The 12,902-nt window shown below is 40.1% G+C and overlaps 1 protein-coding gene across 3 annotated transcripts in view; it reads right to left on the bottom strand.

The window, feature by feature from the left end:
- Window positions 1-12,902, bottom strand: part of OSGIN2 (oxidative stress induced growth inhibitor family member 2) — a 20,524-nt gene extending 7,622 nt beyond the window's left edge. Inside the window, exons 1-6 of one of the 3 annotated variants that reach the window (XR_006167114.1) lie at window positions 12,834-12,902; window positions 10,366-10,520; window positions 6,866-7,002; window positions 5,592-5,783; window positions 4,940-5,031; window positions 977-2,765 (exon numbers count right to left, since the gene is read on the bottom strand). Coding sequence is in view for 1 of the 3 variants with exons in the window: in XM_042808769.1 (XP_042664703.1) it covers window positions 1,721-2,765; window positions 4,940-5,031; window positions 5,592-5,783; window positions 6,866-7,002; window positions 10,366-10,520; window positions 12,834-12,877 (1,665 nt within the window). In the remaining 2 variants the exon portion in view is untranslated. Of the gene's footprint in view, window positions 1-963; window positions 2,766-4,939; window positions 5,032-5,591; window positions 5,784-6,865; window positions 7,003-10,365; window positions 10,521-12,384; window positions 12,567-12,833 lie in introns of those variants that run through there. The other 2 variants (XR_006167115.1, XM_042808769.1) reach the window with 2 other exon arrangements.

The raw sequence follows: 12,902 nt of genomic DNA, 5'->3' as shown, positions 1-12,902 counted from the left end.
CAGCTGAATTCAATCATGTAGGCAATAAAGCAAATACGAAGTCTGCCCTCCTTATACTTAAGCAATTATCTCTAAGATTTGTCAGTAGTAGCATCACTTCATAAATAATTTTGGATTTCCATTGAAAAAAAAAAAACTCACTTTAATCCTCACATACTTCAGCCTTTTTGACTTTAACTTCTGTGATCCAAGCCTGATTACCTTCCTCAGGTACATAAAGGCTGACGATAGGCACAGAACTCAGTAATTCAGTTGGCACAGAAAACAGGCATTTGTCACTATAGGTATCTATAACTTGGGAAAGTGAGCTGGGATACCAGCAAGCACTGATCAGACCAAGTCTAAACCTCATTTCAGTTTTAAAATCTACTTAAGTTCCGATATGAAGATTTCAATCACGCAAATACAATACCTTACATGAACATGACATTCTTTAACACAGAAAAGGGCTAATGAAAAACTAAGAGTCTAGCCAGGTTATTCTGCGAATTAACCTGTTTTTAAGTGTTTGGTAATGAACTGAAGCACTTAATTTGTGAGTTCTGGAATAACAGTGAGCTGCTGCTTACTATAGTCAATAATTCTAGAGCACGTTCAAACAAAAATCCAACAAATGAAATCTAGACCTTATGTTACGGAGGATAAATGTAAAACTTCAGAGGTAGTTACACGTTAAATATCTTACAGCAAACTGTAAGCCTTCATACAAAGTATGGTCATTGTTTGTTTTTTGTTGCTGTTGTTACGCTGGCTGTAAGATATAATCCTTTCCCATGACATTTTAAAAATATGCAGGCTGCAAATAACCAGTATTTGGCCAAATGGGAAATACTACCACCTATCACCCACCTTCATCACTCAAGTGATCCCAGCCTTCCTGAGCTAGGAGGCAAAAAGCTGAAAAGCTTTCTCATGTAGTCTTTTGCACAGGTACACTAAATATTCATTATACTGACACTGTAATAAGAGCACTTACATCAGTACTTTATTGTTTATGTTGGTGAGTTCTCTCAGAACGTACATATCACCGCAGGGGAACATCTCACGTCACGTCTGTCTCTACTCACCAAAATCTAGGCATTGCATGAAAAAAATATTAATGGATTGTCAAATCATGCACTGAAGATTAAACACGAATGCCTATTCTTTTATTCCAATTACCAAATTGGGTCACTTGGGACTCTCTTGGGACTCTCTCTGCTTATGGAATATCCTTCGTATAGTAAAGACCATTTTGTAAGTGCTCATTCCAAGTATTACTATGGCAAATAAATAAAATTCCCACTTCAAAAGGCTCCAAATTTGCTCTGGGACCAAGCATCACTTTCTACTAACAGCCTTCTGCTTTTTGAAGTTAATTTCAGGATAGGAATATTTTGTCAAGTTTGACACTGAAAGATGAACCCACACTGGCAGGCATTGCTTTTCCCAGAGGAAGTCTGCTCTTTCAGCTGAGCAAGAGATGACAGGTAGGTCAGTAAGAGTTAGTCTCATTTTCTGTTTCTCTGGAATTAATTCCAGTAGATAGAGATCAGTTGTAACAGCAGATCAAATCTTTGCATTTTGAAAAGGAAGTATTATGGTATCAGCATCCTTTATCAAACAATACAAGCACAGGTTACTTGTATACAGAAATATGACTGCTAACAACTTTTGCTGTCAGTGAGTGCTTTGTTAGACTAAGTCTAGTTCCATACGTGAAAAGTTTCTAATGCCTTATTTATGGTACCCCATCACCTCCTCCATCCTCACTTCCCATCAATTCATGTTTCTTCTTTTGTCTTATTGCCAAGCATCGTGCAATGCCCAATGCACCTCCTTTCAGAAACCGTACAAAGTTGTCTCCCACCAGGGGACCTAAAGCAAAGAGGTTTGCTTCTTTAGTGCATTCGTATGTATATGGATCTATCTCAATAGGATTCCCTTTGCACGTGATGGGCTGATTTAAGTGATGTCCTATGCTATGTCCTTGGTCCTTTAAAAAGAAGAGATTTGGGTGAGAACCTATCAGAACTAAGGCTACAGAAAACTTCAAGATTTTCTTCAGTCCAGAGGCACTCTGAAGAACACATTTCATTTCAGGCTTAAAGGAAAGTACATTGTGTTCAGGGAAACTAGTGTAAGCAGAATGCAGATGAGAGTCCCCAGTATGTGACTGAGTGCACATCATATGATAGACCTTATGGTACTCAGGGTAAAGCTTTTTAGGCAATTGTTTGAAAATCAGACTCGAATCAGTAACTCTTCTACGAAACACATGAATTACTGGGATGTTGTTATTGTAGGCACACAGTACTGCATCAGCTGCAGTAAGTCCAGCACCCACAATTAACACAGGGTCTGCTTTCCCACGTAGCTTTCCTTTGCTTACAGCAGCTCCGAAGTCAGACATGGAATGAAGGACAAAAGGAAAATCTTCACCTTCAATGTGCAGTCGGCCAGGAGAGTCAAAGGTTCCCGTGGCAAGAGCCACGTTCTCAGCAAAGAGGCAGAAGGGCACATGAGAACCATCTGTTGCTCGCTGATAACCTCTGACTTCCCAGTTTCGCTTAATCAGTGGTTTCTGTCCATCTTCCATTTCCAAATGCTGCGTCGGAATATTTTCATTCAGCTGACTTCTATCTTCATCATCTCCTCGGTAAAGTCTGGATACTGATGTTATGTAAACATTGTCCCTGAAGTTTTTTTGGAGGCCCATGACTTTAACGTAGTGTTTATAGTAACAAGCTATTTCCTCTGGCATTACTCGGTCACTCTTTATATTTCTGAAACAAAATTGAATGTTTCCAGTTAATACAGAATCATAGAATCATAGAATCACCAAGGTTGGAAAAGACCTAGAAGATCACCCAGTCCAACCGTTCACCTATTCCCAATAGCTCCCACTAAACCATGTCCCTCAACACAACATCCAGCCTTTCCTTGAACACCCCCAGGCTCGGTGACTCCACCACCTCCCCGGGCAGTCCATTCCAGTGCCTGACCACCCTTTCTGAAAAGTAATACTTCCTCATGTCCAGCCTGAATCTCCCCTGCCATAGCTTGAAAACACCTTATATAAACACCTTATCAATATTTTAACATCCAACTATGATCTACAACACAACAGTCAGATTTAAGAGCACTGAATCTGCCCAGTGTAACTGATATGGAGTTCAGTATATTTAAACTCACTCAATTTGCTTTATTTGCTCTCTAGATTCCTGACATAAGAGACAAGCTATCTCTTTTTAAAAACAATGTAAATATTTAATTATAATAAGTGCTAAGGTGATGAACAAATCAAAAAGAAAACTGCAGTATTACTTAGGTCTATATGGAAGTGTTTTACAACTCACTTGAACATCATGACCATCTACAGTAGAACACCAGCTAAAACAGCACTCAATGACCACTAAAATAAAGTAAATAAATATCATAATTGCTAAGAGCCAAATTTGAAACTGTAGGTTTGGTATATTGTAAAGTGTAATGAAGAAAAGGGCTTAACTCAAACGAATCACTCTCCTGTGAGTACAGATAAGCTCAGTAAGTTTCAAATTAAGTAGCTCTGTAACAGAGAATTAAATCCTACCTGAATGAATAAAGTATCACACTGAACCTTAATACACATTTGAACAGGATTACAATGACCAGATGTCCAAGAAAAAGCATTCTTGCACTGGAATCCTGATACTACCTTATGTTTGACCTATTTACAAAAAATTTAAGCTGTCTGAGAAATTGAATGAATCTGTTTGCTTCTTTAGAAAAAAGCTCCAGGAAAAGCCAAAAGAAACAGCAGCAAATAACAGGTTATCCACTGAACTAAGCTGAGAAGCTCATGTTTACATGAGACTGGGTTGCTTATTCTCAATGGTTAAAAAGATAGTATACGTGCTTTCAGTTTAGGTTACTACTCTGAAAATCCTAATGAGGTATTTAATGGATAGGATGAATGTCAGTGTGACATCTGGTATAACAACACTATTTCATATGACTGTAAGCATTAATTATCACTGATATTTCTAATTATGCCTGTTTAACTGTAGTGAAACAGTTCAGCATTTCTTTTTATAGTATTGTTGAAAATTATAATATAAACAAATTAGCTCCAGATAATAAGTAGCTTATGGGATTTCAGTTAATGACAGTAATCTTATCTCCTTATTATCTAAGAAAGCTATTACAGAACAAAGGTACAGTTTCTTCATTTTAAGTGTTGTCCTGAAATGAGTAACACTGCTCTTAAAGACATACGCCCAAGAAATCCTTCTGCTTTTTTGCCCTATGTGTCAAAACAACTTCCTTTCATTTTGCTAGAACAAAGTTAGGAAAATTTGTTGTAGAACAGGCTTAAGCAGAGCGCATCTGTTGACACAGATCTTTGGGAACTAATCGCAGCTTCAAAGTAAAAGCCAACAGATTGTACAAGACAGTGTTTTTTCTTTAACTTGCCTTCCAAGGAACTTAGTACAAGAAAGTAACTTTGGGAAGCAATGAATTATTCTCTTAAAAGTACAGTTCATAGACTGTAACATTTCAGCTTTGTCTGTGAAGTAAATATTGAGAGGTACAGACTTCCTGAATTGCAAGTGAGTATCCACAGCAACTTAAGTTACTCAAGTTAACATCCACATTGAAAGAGGAACTTCTGGTATACTTTGGTAGGTTTTGAATGACTGAATCAGCTTACAGCAACAGCACTTATTTGAGAAATGTTCAAACACATCACTGTTAGTACACATACATATTTTGATGCACTGAAAGCCATCGTTCTGGCCAACTGCTGTCAATTTTCTTCCACCAGAGTACATAAATCATTTCCAATGCCATTAGGCAATTTAATAAACAAAAGAAGTTTTCCTGTAAAGAATGAAGCTCAAATATTTTCCAGTTCTTTAAACAGTTACCTGCATTCTTACAACTTATTTCCCAGTACTTTAGGCAGCATCTTTACCTGCGCTTGCTAGCTGCCCACTCCTTGAAAGTGAGTCCAGGCAGTTCCATCCAGTCTCCAAAACTGATTGTTAGCATAGAGCCTTCCATGGCCTAGGGTGGAGGAAAAAAAAAACCAAGATGACCAGATACATTCCTAATAGATATTTTTATGTGAAACAGCAAAGTTCTTCTCACTCTATTCCTTCAGACTGACATAAAAATAGAGCATAATACATCTGATGAAATATTTTTGCCCTACAGTTAGATGTTTTAATGAGCAACTACGTGATCTAAAAAAGTAGAAAGAGAGTACAAGCAAAGGGGAAAATAAAGGTTACTTAAAAATATTGTTATTTGAAACAAGAAAAAAAGATTAAAGCAAAGGATGCAGCCAAAATCTTAAAGATTTAAGATTTTGTATAATTGCACCTGAAAACAACATGAGAAAAGTTAGAGAATAACCTTTGTTATAATTTAAAATAATAATAAAAACAAGACAGCAGTTATGGCCACAATCCCCAAAATTAAAGAATAACTTATCCCTCTGCCAATCTTTAACATACTTGACCTTTGATAATGGAAACTGCAATTGCCATCATTGACATTTAAAACAGCCATTCGAAGAAAAGCCCCAACCCACAAAATTATCATGATATGAAATGTTTACTCACATGCCAAGCCCCACCAGGTGGTCCTTTACCAAGCACTACATGGGGAATATAATTATGCTGTTCCAGCTTCCAGTGCAAAACGGATGGGTAGTCATACCCAAAGTCAGCTTCAGGATGAAGGAGTGTATCAAAGAGCACTGCAACTGGGTTTGAAGAGCGTCCCTCCAGGCCTTCAGACAGGTACTCTAGATCCTGAAGCAAGAAAGTTAAGTTTTATATATTTACCTAACTTTTACTGTTTATCATACTGTTTTGATGTACAGACATTGAATTTGATACGCAGAAAATACAGTCAGTGGAAGTTGCATTTTAAGTATTTTATAGATAAACACAATCAAAACAGTTTAGAAATAACTGCTATGATTTACTCCTGTAACTCTGAATATAGTACATGTGCCTCATTTGAAAATTACATACTACTAATGCAGGGCTAGGTGGTGTTTTAAAAATTGGGGCAAAGAGAACAGAGCAACCTGGTAACATTTATACTTACTGATACTGCACTGCTTTTAACAGAGAATCACTAGTGTTTCCAGTCATGTAACTTCAACACGTATCTGAAGTACATTATCAGCATGTGGCGTTCAGCCTTAAACCACCACACAGCTGCACCCAAACATTCTAGGACATGAGAGCTGGAAGGCCTGCATCAGCTCCTCACTGACATAGTGGTGCTTTTGACGCTTCTGGCAAGCGATAATATCATTACAAAAGGCAGATTGTAAAACCCAAAAATACCACAAACAAAAAGATCTCTAGAGCCACAAAACAAACCACCTTCACAAACATAGTAGCCTTGGATCATGAGCCTCAGATCATTTAAATCAACAGAAGCATGTTATCACTGCACTGGAAACATGATTAGCTAAGCAGGCTACTTCTACATATTTTTCTGCAATCTGCTATTTATTTATTTATATTTAAGATAATTAATTTATATTTAAGATAAGCAGTTCTCAGAACGTACCATTTTTCATCTGGAAGAGCCAAGTATATAATTTGCTAATGAGACACTGAAGAAGGTATGCGCTGCCCTTCAGTTTGCAGGTAAGAAGAGCATAGGTCAAGTGGTAAAGCTAGTTGGCTGAGGCCACACAGCTACTTGAGCTGTACTGTGGTCTCATTCTTTGCAGGATAAGAACATTAAGCCCTTTTTTCATCTACACACTACTTACGTAAGTTACAAAAGCATTTCAAATAGGCTCACTAAAGACAACTGTTTCATAATGTAGTTTGTAGGAAAAGAGCTGGACAAGACTGCAAAACAGGCTTACCTGATCAACAATGGAAAGATGCCGGGCTTCCTCTAATTTTGTGTGGAGAATGGGGTTTGGATGTACAGCTTCAGGAGACAAATACGGCCTGTATCCAGACAGTAGATATGAAAGACAAATTCCTGAAGGTCCATTTCCTATTAAAGAAAGAGAAAACTGCTTTAGAAACTTTAGGTTACTTCTACTAAGTAATTAAATAAGCAGCAATAAAGTTACAGTGAAGTGGCATAATGCATTACCATCCCAATTCAAAGCAGCTTATAATTATCACAGTAAAATAACACCTACCCTAGAACTTCTTCCAGATAAGCCAAGCACAGTTTTTATCGGGTAAGAAAAAATGTGTGACAATTAGCACTATGAAACAAAGTGTACACAAAGGGATTTCATATTTCAGCACGTCAAGTTCACTGTTCTCATGCAAATGATCTGATGGATAAGATCTGCTCTACTTGTCAATCACAGAAATACCCGAATATTTCCATCTTGCATTTTTGCATTCACACTTGTACTAAGTACTGTGAAACACAGAATAGAAACAAGCTGGGGTATATGCTCTTTAGGTCTTATAAAAGAAAAAAGATGAGCAGAAAGCTGAAATGATCCAAGACAATGAAATATCACACACACAGCACAACAAAGTAGATGCTGACACACATAGTACATACGTAGCACTGTACAAAAAACTTGCATCAAACCACATTCAGCATTATGCTTTATTGCAACAATATCAACTCAAGCATCTTTTTGTTTTATGGCTTTCTATAATTTACAGAAATTATTGTAATTAATAGATGAACTTATTTTATAAAAGGTGCAAAATGGATGGGGCCAAGACCTTACTGTAAGGAAAGTATTTGTTTGATTAGCATTAAATTAAGTAGGAGATCACAATAGCATACGAGTATAGAAGTAGTGCTAATGTTGTGAAGTCAAACATAAAAATCCAGGGAAAGTTAATATCAGAAAAGTATGTGCTTTTCTACAGACTGTAAACAGGTGACTAGGTGCAGTTATTTCGATAGGTTTTCCTCATTAACTGAACGAAAAGTAGTGAGCAGTGTTCTCCCACTGAGACATTACTCTGTATTGTGTCTTTATTTTCATCCAGAGGGGCACACGTGGCATTTACTACACACTTTAGATCTGATGCTGAAGTTACCAATTTATTCATGGTTCTATGTAGCACTCATCATTAAGATGCTAGATCCTTGTATTAACTCCTGATCTCAAGAGTTCATGCTTTGCTTCTTATTCCTCATTATCTTCACACACCTATTTGTATCTTGTATTTCCAATCTCACTCCTGCAGTGCATGTCTCCTCTTCCCACTTGCTGGATTTTTTGGCCCCATATTTCCCAACAAGTTTGCTCAGACCTCATCTTTCCTGTTCACTCCCAGGTCTAGAACCTGAGTAAATAACCCAGGCTGCAGAGTGCCTCAAGGGCTCTTAATGCAGCTTTTGTGTGAGTATATGGACATCAAAAAAAGTGTTAAAATGCCTGTGCATTGTAAAACCATAAAGCACTGGAAAGAATGAGAGAAAGGGGGAGAGTTCCCACCACAGACATCTTCTAGATGAAGTTCACCTTTCTGTACCTAAATATGAAGTGGATAACCAACTTCAAAGATCCCTGCAAAGCCCTGTTATTTGGATGAAAATAGGACCACACTGTGTTTACATGTTAAGATCAAAACCAGTGCACATGATAAAGCTTAGCACAGAACATTCTCTAGATGTTCTCTACCACAAAATTTACCAATTTTACCTCATTCAAATAGAATTTAACAGTTTCTTCCTACTCTCTCGAACAAAACAAGAACAACACAGCAGTTACTTAATATTATCAGAGTAGTTTTGTACACCCTGAAGTATTAGAGTACACTGCACAGCACAAACCTAAGAATCTGATCTTAAATTGGGCATCATACAGGGGAGAAATGGAATGGTGAAGCTAAAGAGAGAAGGCAACAGAAGTTGCTACTCCATTATGAAGTCACTAATGAACTATGCCATATTTTTCCTCCCCATTGTTAGAACAGTGCAATGAAAAGACAGCACTAGGAAACTTAAAGATGTCAAACTCCATTTACACAGGAATAGCACACAAGATTAAGCCAGTAGAGATTCAGTTTGTGCATACACATGTATGAGGGAAAAACAGTGGTGTTCCGTAACATTATGGATCAACGTAGATATCTTTTAAGGCAGCAAACCTTAAAATTAGAGATAACATGCAGCTGAGGAAGATAAACTTGAGACATTTTTCAGATGCATGTGTGAAATAACTTTCGGGTAACTTTTCCCCCTCCCAAGTAGAAATATTCAAAGCAGCTGTGTTTGCTATCAGCACAGAGGAAGGCACTGTAGACAAAGTAAGTATTGAGCACAGGTATTTGCATAACACATATTTGCAAAGATAAACAGTGAAAACTGAGTCATTAACCATATGGTAAACTTAAACGAAGGTTGATGAAATGCCAGGAAGCTGTTGCTCTTCAACTGTGATGCAGAATTTAGCAAGTGATTCACGTCTGTCACATTCATATAAAATACATTCCATGAGCACTATTTTAAGCCATTGTGAAGAAAGCTTTGAGAATGTGCACTGTACAAACACTGATCTTTCTGAGTTGTGGAGATTTAACATGAATGTATGTTGAAATATCATTCTTTGGAATTTCTCTGCCTGTTTACATGTACAATTAAAGGTGTTGATTTGCTATAGTCCTAACAGCTTTGGACTTTGGAGGTTTCTGAAAGCCTCTTCTATTTCAGATCTTTTCTTTAACCCTTCATCAACTCACAGCAGTAAGCAGCTAGTGAATAGCTGTTGCTCAAGAGCCTTGGCCCAATACAAACCAATTTATGCTGTGTACCTTGGGAGTCTGTTCCCTCTGCCATCTTGTCATTCAGCAAGATTTTACAATTACAATCCTTTAACTGTTTCATCAAGACTACAACGCATTGTTCTCAACTGGCTGAACTGGCATGGATTGATTTAGTAAAAGATGGGACAACATTCAGATATTAGTGACAGATACAACGGAGAAACGCAATTAATAAACCAGGTTAACATCTAGCCAATACACACAGCACACACTTTACATTATGCTTTTCACCATCCTGCATGACTCCACAAATTTTTAGTGCCACAGCATCAACAACCTCCATGCAAACTGATGAAGACACAGCACCATGTTAATCAAGCCCTTTGAGATCAATGCTTGAATCCAAGCAGTGCTGCTAAGACTCATCTATCTGCTGCCAAGTAATGCAGGTCCATTTGCCAGATCATCATTTCAATTCAAATGTACTCTGGTTGCAAGAACTTCAATATAATCTGATGGCACTGTTGTTAATCATAATAACTCTTTTTGTAATAAGCACCTTCACCGTAAGGATGTTAAGCATTATTCATTTAGCGATAAATGACTTCACACAGCAAGCCTATAAAGGGAATGGTAGCAGTGGAGAATTTTGAGTCAAAAAACTCACCTATTATTACCACAGGCAGAGTAAGAAGAGAGTCTCCAGGCAGAACAGTTTCTTCTAATAAAGGCATTCTTTTTATCTTCTTCCCAAGGCTGTCACCAAAATACTGGCCAAAGGAATTCAGAAGCTGTCCTTCAGTTTCAGAGCTGTTGTAATTCCTAATTGAGAAGGACAGATGGAAGAAAACTGAAAATATAACAGTTGCACTGGAGTCAAAACAATCTTGTCAAAATAAAGTTGCTTCTAATGCTTTATTTGAAGAGCTACAAAATTAACAAAAAATAGACTAAAATAGATATGTTTCATCCAGTCTACAGAATTTTACTCTCCAGAACAGTTTTCTAACAGTAAATCCAAGTCCATTTTCTCCTAGGAAGTCTATAGCAAGATAATAAAAAGGGACAGATGGCTCCACAGAGACACAGATTTCCAATTCAGTTTATACAAAGCCAACGTATAACCAACGAGCATTATTTTGATCCACCACACAGAAAAGCTCACTTTTTATTACCCCCATCAGAAGTGGAGACACCCCCCACCTAGCCCACAAACAACACTGAGACCAACCAAAAAATGAGTGAGAAGCTAAGATGTATCAGCAGCCCCTTACATACTTTCCTACCTGCCAAACAGCACACAAGACTTTACACCAACACTTTCTTGATCAGGCAGATGCGAACCTAAAAGTCAGCAGCGGTGCGAAAAATTGAGAGACTGCAATTTCTAGTAACCCTAGGTGCATCCTATGGTGGTTTTAACCACATTAAGAAAGTCTTTTACAAAAGGAATCAAACAACAAACTTAATGCAAGTAATTACTGTGCACCAATAGGTTAGCTGCTGCATTACAGACTGCTCCCACCACTTGTCATCTCCTTAATTTGTCAGCTTTCCCTCTGCAACACCAAGCTAGCTTCCTCTCACAGTTCTTCATGCTCTACATATACATCTATGCTAAAGACATGTTTTAAACTGCTTGCCTCTTAATTATTTATGAGCACCTACTCAAGTTTTCCAGGTCACTGAAGAAGCAAACATTTCATCAGCTTAGCTTAAAAGGCAATGGCAAATTAAAAATCTGCTTTTATTAAATCTTTAAAATGCTCAACTCCTCAATTAAAAACGTCCCAACCTATCAGCTCCCTTGGCCTGAGGGGTCTGCTGGATGCTCCCAAAGCCTGACAGAAAGCTGAAGACTGAGCTGCACAGCAGTGACAGCACTGTCACCCAGCCCCGTGACAGTCACTTCTTGGTTAAAAAGGGGGAAGCCATTCTGAAATTGTATTTACTTCTGGAAGTGAGAACTTCACATGTGCATTTCCTGTATTACAGGAAAAAAAAAGTTGGAAATCAATGACTTCACTGAATTACAGCTGTGCGCTGGCTTGTCACAATAGGTGTGCATTAAAGCACAAACTGCAAGCTGAAGTGAATAGAGAGGATATTTAACCACCACACTGCTTTTTTAGGCAGGTACAGCTAGGCTCCGCTACCTGCCAGCCTGCACTCCGAGCTCACTACGGCAGCAGTGCTCTGTGCTTTGCAGGTGGACTGGCAGAGAGCAAGGGGGTTCCACACACCCTCCTCGCAGGATGGAAGGCTGAAACCGGCTGAAAACCTCTCTTGCGCAGCACAGAACTGTGCAGATCTGCCTGCACACGCAATCAGCTCCTCAGCTATCACGTGCACGAAGCAGAAGCAGCACCGCATCAGACGCGCATCCTTGCTTCTTAGGAACAGCGCAGCAAAGCTCGGGAAGGTCCTGAATTAGGATGGCGGAGGTGGCCGCCCCTGAGCCGCGAGCAACGGCCCAGCAACAAGCACCAGGTTTCGCATCCAGCTCTGCATGGCGGGGACCGGTACCAGCAGCCCGGCCCAGGGCCTGCGCTCAGCCCCCAGCCGGGGATCCGCAGCGACGCGAGGCTGCCAGACCCGGCGCTGGCGCTTCGCTCTTGATTTTCAGTTATTCGCAGTTAGTTACATTTCTAAAGAAAGCGTGGGAAAAGAGCAGGAAAACACATACCATACGTAAACGCTATCTTCCCCGGGAAGAGAACAAACCGTTCGCAACAGCTGCCGTTATTTCCCTCAAGTTACTAACGGAGGAGCCTTTCTTACGGAGCAGTTCCCAAAGCCCCTGCAACGCTGTGCGTAGCAGCAGGCTGACCGCAGCGCGCGGCTGACGGAGATCTCGTCACGCACACACGGGTGATACCCGGTGCCAAGCGCACATCCCGCCGGCGGGCTGCTCTTATCTCCCGGCGGGGTCGCGCGGTGCCCGGAGCGGCACCGTGAGCGCCGACGGAGGAGGAACGGCGCACGGCCCCGCGCGGCGGCGGGGCTGCCCGGCTAGGCGCTGCCCGGCTCGGCGCTGCCCAAGGTGACCGCGCGGCTGGGGCGCCCCTCCATCCCGCCCCTCGCTCCACACGTCTCCCGCGGAGGCCGCGGCCCCGGCGCCGCGCCGCCCCTCACCTAACGGGACCGGCCAAGGAGCAGCGGCAGCACCACACGGGCATGGGGGGCTCCGTCGGGCTCGGGGCG

The sequence above is a fragment of the Centrocercus urophasianus genome, unplaced genomic scaffold, assembly GCF_019232065.1.
Source record: "Centrocercus urophasianus isolate 14NV4802_14NV808 unplaced genomic scaffold, USGS_Curo_1.0 seq_11, whole genome shotgun sequence".
Taxonomy (NCBI): domain Eukaryota; kingdom Metazoa; phylum Chordata; class Aves; order Galliformes; family Phasianidae; genus Centrocercus; species Centrocercus urophasianus.
This window is presented reverse-complemented; position numbering and strand designations above follow the sequence as displayed.